Source organism: Ooceraea biroi, chromosome 9 (genome assembly GCF_003672135.1).
Source record: "Ooceraea biroi isolate clonal line C1 chromosome 9, Obir_v5.4, whole genome shotgun sequence".
NCBI classification, from domain to species: Eukaryota; Metazoa; Arthropoda; class Insecta; order Hymenoptera; family Formicidae; genus Ooceraea; species Ooceraea biroi.
The window spans coordinates 3274772-3299053 of NC_039514.1; the positions used below are offsets into that span (position 1 = coordinate 3274772).

General features: G+C 37.6%; 5 protein-coding genes, 1 long non-coding RNA gene and 1 pseudogene across 8 annotated transcripts in view; 2 read left to right on the plus strand and 5 right to left on the minus strand.

Annotated features, from left to right (window-relative positions):
- LOC105286418 overlaps positions 1–24282 on the minus strand; it is a 109526-nt gene that overhangs the window by 62692 nt on the left and 22552 nt on the right. The gene's annotated exons all lie outside the window — the stretch shown is intronic.
- On the minus strand, positions 3844–5716 carry LOC113562503 (annotated as a pseudogene).
- Positions 9483–11434, minus strand: LOC105279556. 2 transcript variants are annotated; one of them, XR_893963.3, is made up of 3 exons: positions 11197–11434; positions 10927–11133; positions 9483–10709 (listed from the first exon to the last, which is right to left on the minus strand). It is a non-coding gene; the product is annotated as an uncharacterized LOC105279556 (long non-coding RNA). The 2 variants fall into 2 exon arrangements; XR_003407032.1 differs by having other exon boundaries at positions 10927–11434.
- LOC105279555 (mitochondrial dicarboxylate carrier) lies at positions 11890–15673 on the minus strand. Its single transcript, XM_011339413.3, has 9 exons — positions 15445–15673; positions 14492–14613; positions 14258–14419; positions 13852–14007; positions 13591–13757; positions 13300–13507; positions 13137–13217; positions 12992–13048; positions 11890–12900 (listed from the first exon to the last, which is right to left on the minus strand). Exons 3-9 carry the CDS (start codon positions 14351–14353, stop codon positions 12784–12786), a joined length of 882 nt encoding a protein of 293 aa, XP_011337715.1. The 5' UTR covers positions 14354–14419; positions 14492–14613; positions 15445–15673; the 3' UTR covers positions 11890–12783.
- LOC105279554 lies at positions 18977–20630 on the plus strand. Its single transcript, XM_011339412.3, has 2 exons — positions 18977–19166; positions 19716–20630. Exon 2 carries the CDS (start codon positions 19739–19741, stop codon positions 20552–20554), a length of 816 nt encoding a protein of 271 aa, XP_011337714.1. The 5' UTR covers positions 18977–19166; positions 19716–19738; the 3' UTR covers positions 20555–20630.
- LOC113562672 lies at positions 20901–21929 on the plus strand. The gene is made up of 2 exons (XM_026972724.1): positions 20901–21060; positions 21154–21929. The coding sequence occupies exons 1-2, from the start codon at positions 20918–20920 to the stop codon at positions 21407–21409; spliced, it is 399 nt and encodes a 132-aa protein (XP_026828525.1). The 5' UTR covers positions 20901–20917; the 3' UTR covers positions 21410–21929.
- Positions 23015–24076, minus strand: LOC113562673. Its single transcript, XM_026972725.1, has 2 exons — positions 23876–24076; positions 23015–23250 (listed from the first exon to the last, which is right to left on the minus strand). The coding sequence occupies exons 1-2, from the start codon at positions 24050–24052 to the stop codon at positions 23101–23103; spliced, it is 327 nt and encodes a 108-aa protein (XP_026828526.1). The 5' UTR covers positions 24053–24076; the 3' UTR covers positions 23015–23100.

A 24282-nucleotide genomic window follows, 5' to 3' on the forward strand; every position in this document is an offset into this window, starting at 1 on the left:
ACATACAATTATAAAAATAAAATTAATATTTTATGTATGTAATACAATGTGAAAATATATGTGCTTCATACCAAATTTAAGTTTCTTCAATAATCATTTCTACATCTGCATCAATACTTTGCTCGTTTCGCTAGTAGTTTTAATGATTGGTCTATTGCCATCGTGTTCCGCTGTCATCAGGCATCGTCGTCTGTAAAAACATATGCGTTAATTAACTGAAAAGATAAGGGCAGATATAACAAATATAAAATGATTAAAATGATTAAAGAAAAGATTAATAAAATTATTTATTAATATAAATACTTACATGTTACTATGATTATCTCTTGGTTTTCTAATTGGATTCCAGCTAGTTACAGATCTCTCGTGGAGCACCATTAAGCCCCGAATGCAGTACGACAGCGCAACTTTATTTAAATTGCTATCCTGTCAAGAAATAGATATTAAATTAATATTTTCCTGAAAAGTAAATGAGACATTTAATAAAACTCACGCGCCATTCGAGTTTAGAACATTGGCCAAGCTCAAGATATCGGACGCTACTGCGGCTTCTTCTATGGTCCTCATAGTGCTCAAATAATTTTCTTGGAGAAGCGAATGAACACCACCGATGAGACTGGAAGAATCCGCTATTTCTTCAGGATCATGCACAAACTTGTGAGTCACTTTTGTTCCTCTAAATTAATAATTAATAATTAATAATTAATAATAATTAATCGAAAATCAAATTGAATTACTTTTGGATTAATGACCTTCAACGCCGTGTAACAGGCCAGGGTTTCCTCCCGTAGGCCGCACTCGCTCTTCAGATGTCGATCGGGTACTAGCAACCCGTAAGAACAACGTGAGGCCTGACTTGTCAGTTGAACTAATAATGCATGTACCTTTGAGCGAGGTGAAAATGAATTCAAGACGGCGCTACGCACGTCGCCGATGTTGATGGACAATATCTCGTCAATGTTGTTGAGAGGCGTGCAGCATATCACCAGCGATGGAATTTAGTACACCGCACTCGCCTCAGGACGTTCTTCATGGCAGTCTGTGTGGTCGCGTTTGCATATTTCAAACAAGATATAATTGTAATTAAAATTACAATACAATTAAAAAGCAATTTCTTCAACTGCGTGAGCGATGACGATCGAGACTCATGATGAGATCTATGCCAAACTTTTCCCTCTTACAGTAGGGGCGAACAAGTTTGCAGCAACCTCGAGTTGCTTTCGTCTCCGTGAAAACCAGATATTACGGGTTCCCTTCCTATTTGGAAATACATTCTAGAAAATAGATAACCAAATTCATAGGGCTAACAATTTATTATCAAGCAGCAAGCAAGCATAAATTGCTCCAGGGCTCAAAAAGCCTTTGTGATCTCTTGATGAACATTGGGAAGATCGCCGACAAACAGCTGTTTGCTGCAACTACCGAGAACACGTGTGATGGCGTGTCTTTAGATTAATGGTCCACGAAACCTCTCCCTTGCACGGCATCCGCAGCGTTCTGTGAAAATTCGATACAACTTGTTGCTTATATGCCAGAAAGCACAACTTGCACTTTTACATTAAAGCATAGTAATAATTACTGTTTTCATCTTCCAGCTGCATCGATCAGGTGATCCATTCTACTCTTTATCAAATTTATTTTCATGGCAAGCAGCTTAAGCTGGCTGCAGTTTTACCTACAACCAGAAGGGCGGACAGGACTAGCATGGAAAATTAAGCGCCGATGCTCTGTATAAACCAATCGAGGAGATCTCATTCTGCTTCTGCCTGCTGACCGCTAATTCGGAGGACTTTGCGGCTCACAAGCCTCGACAATTTTGATAAGCTGGTTCTGTCTCCTTCTCTTGAAGTAGGCTTTCACAAAAGATCTGTCAGAGTTGTTATCTGGCTCTTGTTTTGCAATGCGGCTTTACGCGGGCTTGTTTGTGATTTCACAATCAAGGATGACACCATGTACTGATTTTCTATAAAAACACTTAGGATAATTATAATTATACCATTAGAAAACATCTGTATATTTGTATTATATTGAACATTTGTATATGGATACTGCATCAGTATAAAAGATCAACATTTACTAAAATTAAATTAAAATAATATTAATATATAGTAAAAGAAATAATTTATATGAATAAATCTTCTAATTGTTAATTGAGGGATGACAGATCTGTTACATTATTTGATCTAAATAATGCCTTAATATATTTTTACATCGCACCTTTAGTGGTCATGCTTTTTATAAGTCTGCAGTTTTGTTATAATTTCTATTCTCTAATTATATTATATTTTGCATGAAACTTTGTGGACGTATAGTTAAAATCATGACATACCTACTAAGTTGTGGAAATTTATAAAGTGACGTCATCAGCGTCACCTATCAACAGGTGCTACGAATTCTTTATTTTAGGTTCTTCATTACCTAGTGAAGATATTATGAAATAATTTATTAGCAAAAGAATTAAATTAGAAAGGAAACTGGTAATCTGAGAAATATGTATATATTTATTAAATAATATTAAATATAAATAATATTAAAGGATATAACACAAATATAATTTTGTATGTGATCAAAATCATCATACATCATTTAAAAATAATGTTACTTATTATGATTTATTACACAATTACCATTGACATATAATTTCTTTACATTTCTTGATTCTCCGGGATTTCTCAAACGCTACACGAATAAGCCACAATTTCCTTGAGATATTTATTTATAATGTATTATTTATATAACATCTTGTTTCAACATTTTAACAAACTTAGCAACGCTAATTCTGATTCTGGTAGAAGAAGGCTTAGTTTAGCAACGATAATGCTAATGTAATGCAATTAGTGCTTGGATCTGTATAGTGCATGTAAATGGCTACAATAATGAGTGAATGATGAATCGAACTTGAATTGATATTGTTAACAGTAAATTTTCTTAGCTTCAGATTCGCTATATATATGTATTATATGTATGAGTCCGTACAAACTTATTGCAAAAGGTATTATTATTTTGTATTTATTTTCATTAAAATATCTCTAAACTAGGATAAACGTCATTACAAGTTTGCTTCCTTTGTGACATTTTCATCTTGGGAAGAATACAGTTATGCATAATTATATGTATGCTGACTAATATCACCAATTAGGTATGGACCAATAGTATTTAGAATGTGTTTAACCATCATTGGAGCAGGCACCTGAGGCTTCAACGTGTTGCCTTATTGCGTAAAACTCAACATTGCTTGCAATGTCTTTTGATAAATAACAATACATTATACATCAACAATACATCAAACATAATTACATTCGTTATATAATATATGTATATATGTTATATAACGCCTAATATAACTACTCTATTCGTTACAAGACTTAACATTCAACTAGATCAGCTAGATTGATGATAATGATCGGACGATTTCAATGGACGAAGATGGAGAAAAATAAATTTCAATAAAATTATTTGTAAATTTACAAACAGTATTTATTTAGTTGATTATCAGAGCCGGCCATTATTTATTTATCATAGCGTTGCTTCGAGCAACGCGTTCAGCTTCTTTAAGCGATTATTTACAATATCTGAATATTGTACAGTATTTACATTATTCGACGAGCTAATCTACCTCGCCTTGTTGTTCAAGTATAAAATGTATGGTCTATTTAAATAGTGCAATATCTTAGCTTGAACCAGAAACTGAATTTTCTTTAAGCTAAATAGTCTTAACTATGCAAAGACTTTTAATACTCGCCAGCTCTGATAATGATCGTGCATTTTAACTAAATTGTTCCATGGCAACGTACAATGACGGTGAAAATTATCAGATGAAATTACGTGATAGGCAATGATGAATCATGTCGTTATCAACACCTTGGCGATGAGTTTCGACGAACTGGATGCTGGCCTTTGCGTATGAAAAATGCTTCTCTGCATTTCTTTGCTATGATGCAAATAATCAGTCAGCTCAAACGTCGGTGGAATTCCCTTTTGTGACTCCATCTTCTTTATGTATCGCGGCAGCGCAGTTCCGTCATGTTCCCTCGCTCCATTACCTTCAGCAGTATATTGTGCACGTCACGAGCCATGTTTCTCGCATCTCTGAAAGGAGTATACATAATTAATATTCAAGCAAGCATTAGAAAAGCACTTTCGCTTTTGAAGACAGAAAAATCGAAAGACCAACCCGCCAGACGTAGATGTGTCCGTTCTGTTCGCCGATAACGCGCCACAGTTCCTCCTTATTTTGTTCGAGCAGGTGAGTGACGTAGACCTTGTGCGACTGCTCCCGGCTAAACGCCGTGTGCAATATTAGGGTGCCACTCTTCACGTATTCCTCCAGCTCGCCACGATAAAGGTAGTCCTCGTTGCTTCTTCTGCATCGAAATACGTGCCGTGTCGCCCACCTCTTTACACATGGAACGAAGATCGAGATATTCGTAGACTCTCTTTGCCGCACGCGAGGAAAAGTATGAATAAAGGCGCTTCTTACCTTCGCTCTCGCGTGATCCGTTCCTGTAGATCAGGCACTCTGAACGGCGCAGGCCAGTTCCCGGACCGACCGCGGTGATGGGTGTGCGTGGGTGGATCGGCAAACGGAACTGGGACTTCCTCTCGAAAGATCGGCACAGGCAGGGCGGATCGGAGGTGTTTTCTACTTCAGCCAACTGGTCGTCACGCCCTTGTTTATCCTGCCAGTCGGTGTTTTGTACTCACCAGAACCGCCGTGACGTGAATCGAGTTGGGATGAAGCTGAAATCGAAGTCATCCTCTTTGATGACCAGCAATCTACTAGTGAAAACCATTTTATTATTCTGATCAGGATGAAGCTACTAGACGCATAAGTGATGCATGCCTTGGGAGATGAAGATATCGAATAGTACCGACACTGTAATCGCGGTAAAGTTCTGAGATGATCAACGGCGGCTTTAGCTCGCGATATCTTCAGAATGTGCACGATGGTGCGGTTCTGTTGAACTATCCATTGCTGGTAAGCGCCTTGCCCTCTACGGTGTTCGACGCCATCAGCTTCAATTTCTCCTTGTCTCGGGGTCGGTCGCGTACTCGGATAACTCCTTGAGAATGTGTCTTGGATTGCTCGTGATGTCGATGTCGTCAGGGCTGTCCTGTAGCTACAGGGCAGGGAATGGTCTTCTTCGTGAACTCCTCTGTAAAACAGATTAAAATCGAAGAACGTGGAAGAGCGTAGTGATAGAAATAAAACTAAAGGCAGGTAAATAACAACTTACCATCCGTATTTGTGACGTGAAAACGGTATCAAATTCGCGCCGCATTGTTCGCCAATTTTGTTCACCAGCTCTTCGTGTTCGCAGGAGTGGACAATGATGATCGCCCGTTCGTAGCGCATCTTGGAGTCTTCGATCATTGAACTCGATATGCATGCATGATCTGTCGGACGTCGGGCCGTGTAACTCGCGGTTCTGTAGTGGCGCCAGAAGGGATTCTTCGCGTCATGCGGCCTGCAAGTAACTCCAATCAGAAATGATGCTGATGATGCAAATTTATTGCTGGATTTTAATGTCAAAAATGAAACTCACGTTCGTTGATTTTGAAGGCATGAAGACGAGCGATCTCTCAGTGTAAATGCGATCGGCCGGTAGTCCACGTGCTCGTGAGCTTGTACTGTCGAATACTGATGTCACTACCGCTCCCTCGATGCCAAAGATTCACAGACAGTCCATTGGCTTGTCCTTCCGTGATGAGTCATCCTCTATGCTGTAGCGAAAAGGAGATAAATATCACCAAATTGAGGTCAAAACTGGATGGGAAACGGATAAAGACAGTTCACTTGGCGAGAACTCACTTGGCATCGTCGTCCCGAGACCTAGCTCGAAGACACGTGGCACCAGCTGCTCCTTCTGCTGTGATCCCGCATTATGTTCAACCGTTGCAGTGCTTGCGTAGGTCTTGTTACCAAGTCAAACACCTGAAAACAATGCACAGATATAATTTGTAAATGTATAGTTCATATAGATTGAATCATGTCACGTGTATGTGGTATATAAATGCCGGATGTAAACTCGCCCAGATAACGATTTAAATTGCCGCCCACCAGTGTCATATTTCACAAGTAGACAAACCTCGAGCAGCTGACGGCTGGTGCAACGCGACGCCATAGTGACGCCACCGACGCTGCAGCGTCGTGCAAAGGTGGAAGATCTGTGCAAACTCTGACGTTCATGCCTCGCGTCGCGCTGATTCAGAACGATATTAAACTGATTGGGCATTTAAGGCATCGGCATACGTAATCGCTCAATGTTATCGAGTCAGCCTTCGCCTTCCACGTAATGAATATTAATTTTCACGCATAAGCCCCTCACAAACCGCCGCACGAGCGCTGCACGTGTACTGCCACTACTGCTCGCGGTTGCACTTGTACCACTTGCTTACGCAAGCCAGTGACGTAACTACACGTTGGATCTCGATGTGTCAGGTTCTTAAATTACGGGTGACCGAGAACCACTCACCGCATAATTTAATCCCGTGAGATCACCTCGCCAGTCTTCAGCCATTCGGCGTTCCATTGCGTTATCGGTCAGGTCACCTTCTCGTACGTGGCCAGATTAGAACACTGCCAAGCTGCCGGTCGGTTCAGGTGCACCAGTTCCTCCTGCCGCATCAAAGGCAATCGTTAATTGTTTTCGTCTTCGTCCTGACGCGAGATCTAACCTGACAAATTATGCGTAAACATATAACGAAACATAATTGGTACCAGCATTGCTCACATAGTTGCGCCGACTACAACTTCGCTATTGCAACATAATTATGAACTGAACAGAAACGGCCTAATTCTTTTTATTGGCTTGTATAATTCCATGACGTACCATGTCGCACTGCTCCAGGGTCGGCCACCATACCCTTCATCTTATCTAATACCTTCTTTGGCAGGGCGGCAAATTCCTCCGCGGTGCCCGACTGCCGTAAAACACCACCAAGCTTCGTCCGGAAATTTTCAGTTTTTAACAGGCAATTCTCTGACGGTGGCGGTGCAGTGAACGACGTTGGCCTGCAAAACATAATTAAATAATTCTTGAACGCATGCATAAGCAAAATCTTTCAGCTCTCACAACCCTCGAAATCTATTTTGTACTTTCATTAGATCTCTTCAGGCAATCTCTGAAGAAATTTCAATCTGGGGACTTCTAACTTCTTGTGTATTGTGCAGTGCAGCGCAATATCAAAGAAATATGCAACTACTCCTCCGAGGGATTATTAGTATTTCGGAAAAATAATTACTGGATGGGTAAGTTTCGTCGTTAATTATGGTTCTACTCGTCGCTCCTTCTCAGGTACCATATCGCCGCCATAAAGAGCCCGACGAACAATAATATATCGAGATAGGTGAAAGAAAAAGACTCATCGCTAATTTCCGTTCCCTCCTCGCCTCCTAACACTGGTGATTCTGCCATTCTTACAGCCTTTGGTTGCGAAGCGTCGCAGTCTGTAACAATTTAATGATACACGTACGTTATAATCATTCGATCAGTCAAGCGGATACGACTTTCATAAAACTTGAGCGTTTTAATTTATTCCATTTGTAGAATCGAAAAGTGCTGTGTCAAATTATCTAATTCTGTGTTATTGCTTATCTTATCTTTTTAGACTTTACGCATGACTCTTGCAATACGTCTATAATCCTTTGCATTAATGCAAGACCTTGTGAAAATATGCGGATGGTCTTCGTGAAACTTTCACTACTTATTTAAAACACTTCTTGCGAATTCCATCCAGAATACATAAGAAATGGAAGTGAACAGTGCGTCGCGATCTTGATCTTATCAGTGGTTGGTTCAAAATTCGTAGAAATTAATATCTTTAAAGCATGGCTTGATTTTTATTATCTCCTTTTATCGCAGGCAGCGTAGCGATAACGATTAAGAATCGTAGATGAGTTCCGTGAAATATTCAAATGATGACGTCAAGTACGTTAAATGCTGGAGTAATTTGTTATTAAATTTAATTAAATTCGTATTTCATTATATGCCGTGGAAATTCGTTCATCCTTGTCTTTTATCTTTAACAAGAAAAATACTAAAGAACCCGATAGCAGATAATCGTACTCGCGTACCGTCTCTCGATCCATTTCATAGAATTTTCAACAGGACGTTCATTGGCGATTTGAATCAATGTAAAGCTGAAATATAGTTTAATACAAATTGCTTTTGATCTTTATTTTAAAATCAATTGGATATAAGTTTTGCGTGATCTAGAAATACGACAGTGCAATTAATTGCAATCACCAATCGCTTTGAAGTCTTTGAACAGACAATGTTTGCGCGGCAAGCAATATATTTTCATAGATAGCGCTGTTGATATAATTGGTTCTTGATATTAACAAATAAAGAAAACTAACGGTTGAATGAATGGTATTGATATTGCGAAATGTGTTTTCTTCACCATGATACTCACAGTATTAATGCCCTCCATGTATATTGTTGCAATCGAGTTGTGGTGGATCGTGACTACGAGTTCACGGAATGATAAGGACGTGCTAGTAACATGCTGACGATACTGACAATTTTAATTTTCATGAGTTACTAATATGCATTATGTTTAGCGGCACGATATCGCACATAAACGCATCGTCACGACGTCTAGCAGGTATAAATCATAGCAAACAGATCGGCAGCTATATTATTTGAATTATTCGACATCCGTATATTTTACCACTCACTTGTCGAAATGTGACATTATCTCGTCATTCAACATTGACTTGCTAACAAAACGCTTATGACGACATCGAGTACGATAACAGGGATAACATTTGCATAATTATTACACCTATTAATGATTTTGCATTAACAGATGGTACATATAATGTTTATGCAATATGTTATAATATTTAAAAGATAAATAGAAAAACATTTTACAGATACGTTACTTAAATTTGTATCGTAAGCGATTTAATCCACGGTTGCTAGTCATGACTGCTGAGAATGCACACACGACACGATGAAATATTTAATCTTGCGTCTTACTGCGCAATTCTATCTGTGTACATTACATAATGCAATCCATCTTTTTGCCAATCATAAAATGAAGCGATTTTCAGTGTACGTTCGTAGTATCACAAACTGGCGAATCATGGATTATTTCTTTTCCGCAATGTTTCACTAATTAGGCACGTAAAAAAATGAGTGACTTTGTTTTCAATTTGAATATTGTTACATATTAAAAATATAAGTATTATAGGTTATTATTATAAATTTTATTATTTTTATTATCGTCTTCCTTTAATATGCAATTATTTGTTTGTGCAAATTATTAATAATTATTATACTTATATAAATAATATGAAGAGAACCTACTTGTAGTGTAGTAGATACAGAAAATTTTTTATATCTAGCGAATGAAATTAACAATTATTAATCTCGGGAAATTTACTCAATTGTGTCAATCATTGGACGCGATGTGATATCAAAATCAAATGTCTATTCGAGGTTGTTATTAATTCAAAGTTTAAACACATCACATTTTGTTTATACTGCAGGGTAGAGAGCTGTTTATTGTTCTGGCAAATATTCTACACATAAATAATTTGTATTATAATAAGTATTATAATAATAAGCGATTCCATTCTATTCTTATTTTTATATTATTTACATTTTTACATTAAGTTTCAGCCTTATTTACAATAAGGGTTGATATGTGTAAAAAACGTATAGAAAAACTGGATACACATCCTGTTTAAAGGCACATAAGAAAACCTAAGCAGTAAAATTTAAGACTTAAAAGTCTTAATTTTCTTTGCGATCAATCACAGTCGAGAACGTAGCAGACATTTTAAAACTTGAAACTTGTGATTGATGGCATCTCTTAAATCTCACCGCTTAAGTTTTCCTGTGTGTGTGTGATGCTTTGACTATATAGTCAAAGGTGCGATGACATTAAAAGTCCTTCTATTACTCGACGTATGCTTTGAATCTGCGGTGCCAGTTTTGATTCTTCATTTATTAACATGGAGCAGGTTATCACTGGGTTTTGTTCTCCGCATATTTGTCCTAATGTCTCCTTTAACAAAAACGTAAGGGACGCTTTTCTTCTCGCAGATAAACAGCAAATGGCGGATAGTAGAACGTTTGGCATCGGCCGCTATCACAATAAACCAGGCTTGCTTTTAAGGCACATAAGAAAACCTAAGCAGTAAAATTTAAGACTTAAAAGTCTTAATTTTCTTTGCGATCAATCACAGTCGAGAACGTAGCAGACATTTTAAAACTTGAAACTTGTGATTGATGGCATCTCTTAAATCTCACCGCTTAAGTTTTCCTGTGTGTGTGTGATGCTTTGACTATATTGTCAAAGGTGCGATGACATTAAAAGTCCTTCTATTACTCGACGTATGCTTTGAATCTGCGGTGCCAGTTTGATTCTTCATTTATTAACATGGAGCAGGTTATCACTGGGTTTTGTTCTCCGCATATTTGTCCTAATGTCTCCTTTAACAAAAACGTAAGGGACGCTTTTCTTCTCGCAGATAAACAGCAAATGGCGGATAGTAGAACGTTTGGCATCGGCCGCTATCACAATAAACCAGGCTTGCTTTTTTCTGTATAACGTTTTCGTAGTCTCATAGGCCCCGTTTTGAGTTGGCTGTGAGTCTTAGCTTTTTGTACTGTATTAAAGATTCTTGAACTGAGTGTTTCGTTCGCCAGTGGAAACACTTTTGGATTTGCCAGACCAGTGCTTTCGAGATCCGTCTGAAAGAATAGATCGCAATGCATTTAGAGTAATTTATTATGATGTATTGAAGGAAGTTTTATCGGACAATAGGAATCACAATCGTATTCTTAGCGGTTTTGAAACATAATATACACAGACAAATCGCGTATATGCGATTCATGTGCAGATTCACGTCTAAACAATTAATTTCGTACAGTGACGAGTGTGATTCGAGCGCAAGATATTGTTACTCACCATGTTGTGAAGAAATAAGTTTCCAGAAAGTCCAGAAAGAATCCTAAAGTCGACGAAATCGATGTTGCGTGTGTATATGCTATGGCTGTAGCAATCGTTTTAAACGATCAGATTTTCAGGTAGACTCGTGCGATCTTCTTTCTCTCGGTTATCCAATTTGAATCATTTTGAACAGTCATTTTAATATGGCCGTTGGCACTAGCGATGCTGCGCAGTGTTAATAATTTAGCCGCTTCAACGCAAATTAGAAAACTTTTATATAAATCTTACCATATCTATGTAAATTGTATTTCCTATTCACGGTCTCGCTGGAACCGTTCGTCAACGTTCTTAACTTATCTCGATTGACCTCGACTCGACACTTTGTTTGACAATAGAGTTGATCTTTCGCGCGGAGTATAAGGAACGGAAGGTGGGGGTTGCGAGTAGCCTATCTACTCTAATCGCGGACGATCGATAATTGCTTCGATAAATCCAATGAGGCGCGAACATTGCTAAGATATGACATCATGCCCATAGTAGGCAACAACATCGGGCAAATAAATAATTACCTGCCAGAACATTCGATGTTATTGTTCCTGTCTTTTTACACTTTCCCCTTTTTCCTGTTATTATCGAATCAACCTCAGAGACCAATCGGACTTTAAGAATACATAGCAATACAAATGTACTTGCAAACAAATTTCCGATATTAGATTCATTCTTAAGACGTACCGTGTTCATAATAAATGTATAATATATATATGTATGCAGATATAAACACATTGATATATATATATATATATATATCTTTATTTTAATATTATAATTTCACAATTCCTGTGTGATATCTTTAGTCACTGATTTCCTTATATAACAATATATCATACAAGAATAAAGTTGATGATTAGATAACTGTATCATAACTCTATCCGACAACTGTATCATAAGTCAAGATTATAAAAAATTCGAATTAGTCTTTTATTTTCGCTCTCGCAAGTATGCAGGTACTTGAAAATTGTTAATCACGTCGTTACGACTGAGGTATCTCGCATTGTTGTTATAATAAACTGTTCGTGTTTTTAAAATAACATTATATTTTTGTAGGCGTTATGTCTCGGTAATCGTTAACAAAATATTTTCGTTGTACAGTTGTCCATCTAAAGCTCTTTCATGAATTGTACTGTATAGTTCATTGGCAAAATTCCACTTATTGTACATGTAGCATGGATGGAACAACTGCTTAAAGTACAGCTTTAAGTGCTGCAGGCCTTAATAAAGAAATATACGAAGCTCAGCTTCTACGTGTAAATATGTATCCTTTTTTTTGTACTAAAAAAATCACTTTATGTGTGCGCATGTAAAAGGTCGCGTAACTAAATGTATGTATAAATTTGTACAATTGTATATGCCAGCATAAATTCACATCGAAATTAATACTACGAGGAATGTATCGCAGATGGAATATAATATATACATATTGAATTGGTGCAAAAATAATTGCGGTTTTCCTTATTCAACTTCGATCGGAAAAACCGCAATTATTTTTGCATCAACCTAATATAGACACACACACATACATACATATGTAAGATATATAATCTGCATTACTAAAATATTTTTGTATCTCTGGATATATATCTCTTACGACGAATCTCTACTAATTAATTAAACCCTAATATTTGAACTACACGTATGCGTCTCATAGAATTGGATCATAGAATTTGTTTGTGTTGGACAAATGTGATCATTTGTTCAGATTTACGAGCTTTGGCACTTCTACTGATTCATACCCTGTACGAAGATTTCATCATGTTGTAATGGATCCATTTCTTTAAGTCGGTTGGAGCTGGTTTTGTACAAATTACATCTATCAGTTTATGATGATGGTTTCACAGATTTTGGATAGAATCCGAAATTGGTTCTGAGCTGTTCCAGGAATACAAAGGTAAGGATGGTCTGCGGTGCTAACCGAATAAATGCAGGTACGTAGCCCTAAAATCACAGGCACTTCCTATTAGAATTTTACGTCCAAAAGTAGAAAAATTTGACATTCATATGAAAAATTTTCTTTTATTATACTTACTTTAAAAAAAGCTAGTGGCCCGAGTTTGGCAGTATATAGGAAGATCTCCATCAGACTCTACACAGAAAATCGTAGAATCAGGAAAGCTTCGCGTACATCTTATAAAATGTATAAATTTAAATAAAGGATATGCAATTGTGCTTACTTTAAATTCTCCAGGCTTCGCATTCATCGCCCTCGTCTTCAGAACATCCAAAGGCTGTGTAAGTGTTGTCGCGATAGCGCCCTATTAACATAAAAAACATCAAGAGATTATATCTCATTAAGATGAGCGGAATTTTCTCTTTAGAATACTTGTGGACACTCACAGCCGATATGCTGGATAAAACGTGCGTCGAAGGATTATCCTGAAAGTAGCCAGACTCTAATAACATCATTTTGATCTGGTCATAAAAACTCAACTGACCGATAGTCATCAACACCGCTCTTAAGGTCGCGGTAGAACATCCACTGAACAACCGACGTACTCCCTCTTTCTGGATCACACGCAACAGTCCATCCAAGGCGTGCTTATAGCTGTGCAATAAAGGACATATAAGTAGTATTAGATTGGCATATATCTGAGAGATATTAACCGATGCAAAAGTGTCGGAACCTACTTCCTTCTCAGTTCCGGTGCCAACTTGATATCGTTCTGCATGCGCACATTAATTACGTCGGCAGGAGTGCCGAATACGCCGCCCGTGGCACCAGACACACCAGCTAACAGTAATTTTTGGTAAAAGGGTAACGAATGTCCAGATGACTCGAACGTTTGCTTGCCAACCTGATACATTGAATAAAATATGTAACGTCTGCGCATAATAAAAAAGAAATAACATCTACATGTACAGATGAAGCACGTAAACGTCGTGTCAAACCTCATATGCTCCAAATCTTATTGTAGAGTATGTAAGTTGGCGAAGCAGGGAAGCACTGAGTCCATTATATAGAGCTAATATTCCTTGTTTCTTAATAATTGCAACTGTCGAGCGTGTTATTGATATTTTGCCTTCTTGTTGTGTTTGGAGGTGAACCTAGGAAAGGTTTGATCCATCAGTCTTAATTTATTAAATATACGTTTAATCCTTCTACAATAACGTCTACATTCTATATGCCAATTTGAAAGTTTTGAAAGATTTAAAAGTTCAATAGTCATTCAAAATAAGTACTTGTAATAATCACAGTTATAAAATATTCATATTGATTGACATAAACCTAATATTCATTGTACTATTTTCCTGAACAGTAGAAAAATATCTAACTAAAAAAAAAATATGTATAGACCTTTAACAAATCTAGAGGATGAGTTACACACGCAGCAGCTGCAGAAGAAACACCACCAAAGTACCAACGCGATAATTTCTTGCTTTTGTCAGCCATTGTGATTATTATCTTTTCCACTGTTAGCTTTAGTATTAAGCAAAAGTTAGGAACATATCTGTGGCACTGCAAAAACAGGAAAAATTGATTGAGATATGTACATGGATCTCATTAAAATGTATAATTATTGCAGCTTACCTCTTCTCCAGTTATATCCAATTATATCAATAAAACATGATGTTTATATATGTTCTGTTCATTATGTAAGAATAGCAGCTTCAATATTGGCATCAAAAATAATTCATCATAGGAAAACAAGGCTGAAAGATTGCAATATCACAATATATGTACAAAATATAAGATATATATCACATATGTTACATATATTTTACATATATGTTTCATGTATCCAAATTAATTGAATACATTAATTAATTGAATTAATTTTTGAATTGAATAAATTAGAAATTGATTGAATGCAAAGAAATGTTTTAATGACATATATTATTCAGTAAATTAGCATTAAATAATCGCAAAAATTGTGCAAAACTCGCTATCGTGATATGCAATATTTATATTTTTACGTAAAATTTCTTCTATTAAATCGAAAATTCTGACCAAACCGATTACACACGAGTGGTGCTAAAATTAAATTCAACACGATACGGCGGCCTTGTGGAAACGGTATAATGATTTTCGGAGTAGATGCAAACCAAACGTGACTATACAAGCACCAGTTTTCGCAGGTATACGACTTGAACAAGCAAAGCTGACTCTCAGCTGATCGTAAAATACCGTAAATATATTCCGTAAACGAGTTCTCGAGAGGAAAAGAAAGATTATATGCTTAGGCGCGCTGGTCGGAAGAAGATGAAACAGCACAAAGTCGGTCTACTTGCGCCTGCAATTAGCCATTATATGTTAATTAATGACAGTCGAGCCTTGAACGCGCCATCGATGGTACTTTAAATTAGACTCGCGTCATCGATCATCAAATGAATTAACAACGAGAAACGCACTGAAAACAATTTGACAAATTCTCAGTCCTCTAGTCGGTTGTGCAGAATGAATCTGACGATCAACAGAGCTCAGGGAAATTTCGAAAGGAAAGCGAGCGGAACTGAGGAAGTTGAGTCGTGAAGGATACTCACATGGTGATGTTCAGCGCGACGCGATCTCGGCGACGCTCCACTCCGGACAGCAGCTGGATTGCGACTGATGCAACCGACGGCCGACGCGAGTAGGCTGGGGCTGTGCCTATCACTGGAGAAGCGACGTCGGACGACGTGGGGCGGTGCGGCGCGGACGCGGGCGCATCAGCTGATGAACACGTGTAAGGCTATCACTCTCGCCATCCGTGGCTGAGGAAACCGTGTCGTGGTATTGGTATCGCGGCCCAATAGGGACAGGCGTTCCGCCTGTTAAGGAAGTGGAGTGGTACATGCCTGTCATCCCGTCACGTGTGTGAAGTTAGCCCCGCACTTTTTGAATTTCATCTTTTTCTTGACCGTGCTGAATTGTGCTACGTTTGTGCCATATTCTGCCGCAACCGCAGTTCAATATCTCAAACCGTTTTCGAAAAACAAATAAAAAACGAAAAATTTGGTAGCCCCGCACTTTTTGAATTTCATCTTTTTCTTGACTGTGCTGAATTGTGCTACGTTTGTGCCATATTCTGCCGCAACCGCAGTTCAATATCTCAAACCGTTTTCGAAAAACAAATAAAAAACGAAAAATTTGGTAGCCCCGCACTTTTTGAATTTCATCTTTTTCTTGATTGTGTGAATTGTGCTACGTTTGTGCCATATTCTGCCGCAACCGCAGTTCAATATCTCAAACCGTTTTCGAAAAACAAATAAAAAACGAAAAATTTGGTAGCCCCGCACTTTTTGAATTTCATCTTTTTCTTGATTGTGTGAATTGTGCTACGTTTGTGCCATATTCTGCCGCAACCGCAGTTCAATATCTCAAACCGTTTTCGAAAAACAAATAAAAAACGAAAAATTTGGTAGCCCCGCACTTTTCGAATTTCATCTTTTTCTTGATTGTGCTGAATTGTGCTACGTTTGTGCCATATTCTGCCGCAACCGCAGTTCAATATCTCAAACCGTTTTCGAAAAACAAATAAAAAACGAAAAATTTGGTAGCCCCGCACTTTTCGAATTTCATCTTTTCTTGATTGTGTGAATTGTGCTACGTTTGTGCCATATTCTGCCGCAACCGCAGTTCAATATCTCAAACCGTTTTCGAAAAACAAATAAAAAACGAAAAATTTGGTAGCCCCGCACATTTTGAATTTCATCTTTTTCTTGATTGTGCTGAATTGTGCTACGTTTGTGCCATATTCTGCCGCAATCGCAGTTCAATATCTCAAACCGTTTTCGAAAAACAAATAAAAAACGAAAAATTTGGTAGCCCCACACTTTTCGAATTTTGCTGACTTTTTTTATCAATCTCTTTCCATTTTACCTACTACTTTCGATAGTCGTTCATTTTTCTTGACTAGCATAATTCAGCACAATTTACTAAATTCGATTATGTACCATGGTTTGGACGGTATGGAGTTTTGCATTTTTCTATTCCTAAACCCTAAGTTCCTATCAGCGACTGCTTTGCAAAATTCAGTAATCTGACGAAATTGTGTCATTAGAAAAAGTTGTTGTGCTCGTCGATCGCAATCTGGTACAACCGAAAAAAATTCGAAAATGTCAAATTTTTATTTCGCCCTCACCATTTTTTGGATAACTTTGACTAATCTTCACGATAATTCACGCTTCTTATGCATGTGTTTCGTAGATTTTGAGTAGCACAATCCAGCACAACTCGCAGAATTCGATTATCGTTCGCCGTTCGTAAGTTATAAGAGTTTGAAATTTTCTATTCCTAAAAAACCGTTACACTTCAGTCCTAACTTTCTCTGTACTGCGATATCTAGCGGTCTGAGGAAATTTTGTCACTTGAAAAAGTTGTTGTGCTACTCTAGCACAATCCGGCACAAGTGGAAAAAAAACGAAAGTGTCAAATTTTTTATTCACCCCCACCTCTTTTTCATTAATAATTATCGACTCTCAAATTAATTTCCGATTTTTATGCATGTCTCTCGTAGGGAATGAGTAGTACAACTCAGCACAACTCGCAGAAATTATATATTTGCCTTGCAATGTGACTTTATATGTTTTTTAATCAATCTTTATGAATTTTTTTTATCGAAACGGAATGAAATATTCAAATTTTTCCAACGGCACAACACGGCACAAGTCAACGCCAATTTGGAAAAAAAATTTGAGCTTAATCGCGAAAAAGTGCGGGGCTACCAAATTTTTCATTTTATTTTTTTTCGAAAACGGTTTGAGATATTGAACTGCGGTTTGCGGCACAATACAGCACAAACGGAGCACAATGCAGCACAATTAATGAAAATTCAAAATTCGAAAAGTGCGGGGCTACCAAATTTTTCGTTTTTTATTTGTTTTTTCGAAAACGGCTTGAGATATTGAACTGCGGTTTGCGGCAGAATATGGCACAAACGTAGCACAATTCAGCGCAATCAAGAAAAAGATGAAATTCAAAAAGTGCGGGGCTAACTTCACACACGTCATCCCGTCGGTCTTTTATCGCCCTCCGGCGCTCCCACTTATGTCGCCGACGCGGCTGGTGCCGGTTTGCACGGTGACTTTGATCGGAATTAGCGGGAATTGGCGAGTCGCGACCACGAGACGCTCCTATTCCCCAAAATAGGCGAAGATTCGAGGCGGCGAGTTAGCCAAGGTCGACCAGCTCGTAGCTTGAAATAACGACGCGATCCGCCGATTAAGTGATCGCGACTGGAATTTCTGGATGCATCCCGTTGATGTAACGGAGAGTACCGCTTGTAACGTTGCTGAACAAGTTTCCAACGAGTTTGTGTATTCGGTTAATCGTTCGCTCGCAGTCGAACGAGAATGGTAACCTCCGTTGCGATAAATGATGCATCCATTCGAAATCGGGGCGTCCAGAAAACAATTCGCCATTTTTCAAGATTGGCGCCTACGGAATGGCAACCAATGGGGTTAACTAACCTCTGCATGGCGGGTTGTCATTCTGCAGGCTTGCGGTTTGAACGAGGTATAGGTTGCTATGTAGGACACGTACATTTATCCGGGAATAATTATATAATAGTTTACGTTCACGCGTAAATAATTTAAATTATGTGAACTATGTATATCATGTCATCTTTGTCATCAATGAGTAGTAGATGGAATGTAGCTTTTGTTAAATAATTCCTTTATATTTCGCATTTTATAGTTTGAACATAATCAATTCAAAGTTATAATCAAACAAATTTTAACACTCAACGATGCTACGAAATATTAACAGAATTCAATGAACTAAATTTCATACGGGTGAAAGAGAAAAATAAATATTATGTACATATTGCAATAATGAGGTAAGCAATACTATCCTTTGCCATTTAAAAGCTTATAGGTAATAAATAATAAATATCTATATTAAATTCTGTGACATTATTTTACACACATGTATTTTTTACATATAATTTGAATTATTCAAATGAAACGCTTTAAAACGAAGTTAAATGCTTTGAATGCTACAAATGCTTCAAACACTTTAGTTAGTTCAGTTCCTAAAATGTCCGCTATGAGCCTCTACTGTTTCTAATCAAAAGATGAGAGCGTAGTATAACTCAATATTGAATCAAACATAATTTTGTCTTCAAGTGGTATAACTCAAAATAGGATTGAATAAAAAATTTAATTTTAATTACTTAAATATCCTAATAGCGGATTAAATAAATTTCTTCGCAAGATTACACTACTGAAGGAGTGAATAAACTTATGAATACCATACTTGTGCGCAACAGCTGATACACTATAAGGTAAATAAAAGGCATAAATACAATTTTGCTGTAATAAATTCATGACATTATATAATATTATAATAATAGAGCAAACGATATTTATAACACATCATTAAATAATAACTGTAATCTTTTCAATTTTGAATGCTTTAAGAATCGCGCATTTTATAGGTTACAAAACAAGATCACAAAAGTTTTTGCATTTGAAATATAGTAGTCTGTTGTTCGTAATGTATTGTTATATCTTAAACTAATCACATAAGCATCACCTTTTAATAATAAAATTTTTATATAGTAATTATAATATAAATAATCAACAAACAAACTTGTTAATGGGTATGGTCAAAGTCACACTTCGAAGCGCTTCTAAACACTTTCTATTCTTCTCATTTGACAGAAGGAAAAGGATAGAAAGTGTCTAGAAGCGCTTCGAAGCGTGACTTTGACCATACCCAATATAAACTCCAATATCAAAATAAAGTAACTTGTTTAGTTTAGGAAAGATAACAGTAACAGTAATAATAAGAGTTTTTGTGAGACAATAATATAACAAAATATCGTTTTCAGTATTTTCAGTTTTTCAATTTATCATGGCTGGTTCAATGATGGAAGTGTGCAAAATCCTTGGAATCGACAGGGTAGACATGAGTGATAGAAAGATTGTCATCGAGGAGCAACATGGTAGTAATGCGAACTTCCTGGTGCAGTCTGTCTTATCAAATGCGTTGAAAAAAAAGGAGTCTGTTTGTCTTGTTCTCTGTCACAACACTATCGGCCATTATCACAATATTGGCGTACGATTTGGCTACGATCTTCTAAAGCTAATTGAGATGGGCCAGGTTAGAGTCGTCGATCTTATGAAGATAGTGCTCAATGATATTGACAATACGTGCAATAACGTTCCCACAAAAGGCATGATAATTCCAAATGTCACTTGCACGACGTATCCAGAAATTGCGGAGAGGCTTGCAGTGCAGATCAAAGAGAAGTGCGATGATGCAGAAAGGCGTAACAGCCCTATTATTCTCATTATCGAAGATATAAATCATCTTCTTGATCTCGGTCTCAGTGTGCGCGATACTATATTCTTTGTGAGATGTGTAGAGACATATATAAACATGCGTCCCAAATCGCTACTTTGTATCCTCGCGCACACATACGGAAAGAAGAATTCTGAGTGTTCAGATACGGACATGATTGTTAACGCGTTAAAATATGAGTCGGACCTATGCGTTACGACCGAGCCACTGAAAACGGGTCACTCCAATGACGCATCCGGTAAACTGATTGTCCACTGGACAGTAAACGCCGTCAGAGCGATGTACAATTGGCCGGAGAGAATGACATATCTGTTTAAATTGCTAGATTGGCAAGTGAAGATTTCTACGCCCAGCGCAATGTCGTAAGGTGGTTTAATATTTGTTTTTTCTATGTGAATTTTTATATAACGTTTATACATATATAAAAAAATACAAAATTATATATGCCAGCTGTATTTCATATTGCAATTAATTAAGCATTGAGAACATATTGTTGTTCCTTTTCTTCTTCTACGTTAATTTATAACGCACATTTTACTTTCCGATTTTGTTCGCGAAAAAATAAATGATTACTGTTGTTATATTATGAAAAACATGAGACGTTACTTAAGCGATTAACTTTAGGCACATTTCACGTCGCTATATTCAGTTTTTATCATTGCGATTTATTACGCGTGTACCGCCAACGTATGCTTGCTTGTCAAAGAATATTCTTCGCTTATCGTATAAATGGGTAAAAAGCAGAGCATCTACGAAAAGCCTGGTAGTTTGGAGTATTACAAATTCAGCGCGGAAGAGTACGCGCTGATTAAAAATGTATGGTCGGGTATTGAAGTCAATCCTCAATTTCACGGCAACGCGTATCTCAGAAGGTGTGTAATACCGTTGACGAGTAAAACAAAGTTCTACCGATGAACTGATAAGCGAAGACGAAAGAGTTATCTAAGAATGCCATGAGCTTTTAGCTTCTGCGAGATGTATCCACAATACGTGAAATTTTTCACGTTGGAGCCTACGTTGCCGGTGAACTTCGACGCGCGTACCACAGCAAAGTTTTCGATAATCATGGAAAGTCTGGGTCACCTCCTATTGGATTTTAATAAGAAGCCCAAACGATTAGATCGATTTGTCGGTTACATAGCTATGGTACATAAGGACATGCGATTAGAGGAACAAGATATGCGTGTACGTCTTGCACAGAATTTACTAGCTTTTTTTTAACAGATAATTTAAGTGGACTAGCCATAAGTTTCTCCCTTAGAGTTTCGATGACAGATCAATTGCTGCTCGCCGTTCATATATTTTTGTTTTGTTAAACTTTTCGTTTAGAACGTTGTGGTGTGGTTATTAGAATACCTGTTAAAGACGTATCCAACGCAGATGACTGCGCAGTGCCAGGAAGCAATATCCAAGTTTATGGATAGTATGATAAAGGAGCTCTCCATAAAGATGGAAATCTTCCGCGGTTACGACGTCGCAAAACCGGACGTAACGATACAAATCAAATCGGTAAAAGACACGCAATTTCTTTTCGCGACGATAAACGTTATATATAAAACTGTACATCGCTACTTCTAGTTGAGAAATCAGCAAGATAATTATTATATAAATTCTATCATAATATTTTACATCGGGGAGTAACGCCTTTTCAAAAATATTTAGCTGTTAAAAGATCCGTCCGCATTTTCTTTCTCTCTTTTACCTCGATAATTGTACAGAATAAAGTCAAATATTTCTTTTCTTTTTTTTGCCTTGTTACTATATATACATGTATATGTATATAAATCCACAATATATTACTTGGGGACGATTATATTTTTACTCACACATGTATGACATATTTCATACAAAGGAAGCAGTTGTCGAGCTTACTCGAATTTATAAACCTAGCTTGGAATTAATTTAAAGTTGATCTATCGAAGTCACTTCGTGTATTGTGGAACACACGGATATTCCGCGAATATTTCACGTGGAACAGAACGCGTTGAAATGTTTATGCTGTTTGTTCTACTCGCATGGACCGCCATCATTCCGAGCGATAGCTTTTGGAGTCTTTCCGATAGCGTAGCCGTGGGGACGCTGTCCGATGTTCGCCGAACCACTGATTTTCGGTAAAACCAAGTTGTACTGGGATGACTGGAAGAAAGAGTGGGACGCGCGGTGGGATGAATGGATGACGATATCTGGCGGCCTCGACGCTTCATTCAGCTTACCAATGAACAACGATAATACGTTACACATGACAAGATCAAGAGCCGATCTCGACGAGGATGACGAGGTCATAGCATTGCAGCGAAAGGCTTTGTTACTGATGCATAAACGACAAATGTCGGATGTGTCTGCAGCCAGACTCGCGGTAAATTATTTTCACGTGTCTATTTCTGGCCGATTTAAAAATCGCACTCACATATTATACAGAATACAAATTACGCTCAGAAATACAGAATATAAATTACGCTCAGACTATACAGAATATAAATTTCTTTTTTCATTCTCTCTAATACAAGTTCTTATCTGATCTTCCGAGATACTCCGTTGCCATTAAAAATTATCAAAGAAAGAATTATTAGATTTAGAGGAAAAAACATCACTATCAAGATATCTTCTCACATATTATTAATAAACACTGGAATATCTCTGGAACGATCATGTTAATAAAATATTGAGTATACGAGAAATGTTTTCTAGCTATTAAACCGGAGCAAAACGGCTGATGAGAATTCGTCGGACGGAACGCGAAAAGACGTCTCGCAGAGGCACAATTCCCGTCAGAACGATAAGCGATATCCTGAAGATCCGCAACGCGATCGTCTCGTCCGTCTCCGCGTAACTCGGCGAAGGATGCTCCTCGCGAAAGACGTCGCGCTAGAAACACACGCGGAAACCCTTCACGACGAAACAATGCGGCGATCCTACGTAGATGCTTGCGAAATAAAGATCATTCGACGTTTAATGAGACTATCCCTGAGGAGGACAACGAAGAAATGTCGCAACAACTCGAAGTGACCGTGAAGTCGCGCAACACCGCTCGTAAAAGGCACCGAGAACGCTTCAGTATCGATCTGGAATAAAAAATAAATTCAATATTAGATCTTATTTACTTTTGATAATAGATTCGATTCACTCATACGTTCCCACAGTGGCGTTTATCGTAAATAATTGATTACGTTGCAACATTAAAGTATGGTATAATTTGTTGATTAACGTGTAACATACAAACATACGAATAATAAAAATGTACCCAAATACGCATCTTCGAAAAAGATGGCTAGAAATAGATAAAAACGCGCGGATAATCATTATTTCATTATATCGCACTCATTAGAAAAATGGCCTACATGAATAATTAAAACAATATTGGAGTGTAGAAGCATTACTGCTCCATTTATAAATGCGGAATAATATCGACCGTCTGATTTCCGCGCTACCGTTTTTACGTATATACGAAATTATACGATAGTGCAGAATAATTGTAATAATTTCTGTGGCAAGTATTGAATGAGTCAACAAGTTGTGATCATTTTTCCAAAAATTTTACCAAAATCAATAGATTTCAAATCAATCGCATTTGATTAATTATAATACGATTTATTTATTTAACAAAAAAATTTTCTCATTCTTGATAATCTTTCTCTAATGTTATTATTTAATAAATTCTGTTGCAGATATTATAACGGAAATCCTTACCTCAGCTATCTCCTCCGAAATTATCAATCTTCGTTCTAAGAGCGTTGTAACGATTGCTAGTGTTGTGCACGAATCGCGCCGAGTCGATGCTGTCGTCGCTCGCGATTCGACGAAGTTTCTTGTCGCTGGTTTGAAAGAAGCGGGAGAAATGTTTAAGAAACACTCGTAAGCATACATCTAACTAGTAATATGAAAAACTGGGCCACGGCTGATATATCGGGCTCTCCAAGTTAACGAGAGGCGAACGTTACGTTTGCGTTTCCGCTTGTACATATAAGGCACACGAGATCTCGCACACGATCAGATCATCATCGTCGTAAGTGGCGGGAATTTCTTACTTGTTTCGCAAATTCGCTGCGCGATATCGGCGGAAATAGGGCGGCCGGCGAGATTAGCGGTTGCACCAC

Excerpts from the sequence above, each read along its gene's own strand:
- LOC105279555 (XM_011339413.3), bottom strand. The coding sequence starts at position 14,353 with ATGGCTGACAAAAGCAAGAAATTATCGCGTTGGTACTTTGGTGGTGTT. Across the intron at positions 14,008-14,257 it reads ATCCTCTAGATTTGTTAAAG|GTTCACCTCCAAACACAACA; the intron begins GTCTATACATAT and ends AACCTTTCCTAG. Across the intron at positions 12,901-12,991 it reads GGCCACTAGCTTTTTTTAAA|GGCTACGTACCTGCATTTAT; the intron begins GTAAGTATAATA and ends CTGTGATTTTAG.
- LOC105279554 (XM_011339412.3), top strand. The coding sequence starts at position 19,739 with ATGGCTGGTTCAATGATGGAAGTGTGCAAAATCCTTGGAATCGACAGG.
- LOC113562672 (XM_026972724.1), top strand. The coding sequence starts at position 20,918 with ATGGGTAAAAAGCAGAGCATCTACGAAAAGCCTGGTAGTTTGGAGTAT. Across the intron at positions 21,061-21,153 it reads GGCAACGCGTATCTCAGAAG|CTTCTGCGAGATGTATCCAC; the intron begins GTGTGTAATACC and ends ATGAGCTTTTAG.
- LOC113562673 (XM_026972725.1), bottom strand. The coding sequence starts at position 24,052 with ATGTATGCTTACGAGTGTTTCTTAAACATTTCTCCCGCTTCTTTCAAA. Across the intron at positions 23,251-23,875 it reads TTTCGGAGGAGATAGCTGAG|ATCGATACTGAAGCGTTCTC; the intron begins GTAAGGATTTCC and ends TTTTTATTCCAG.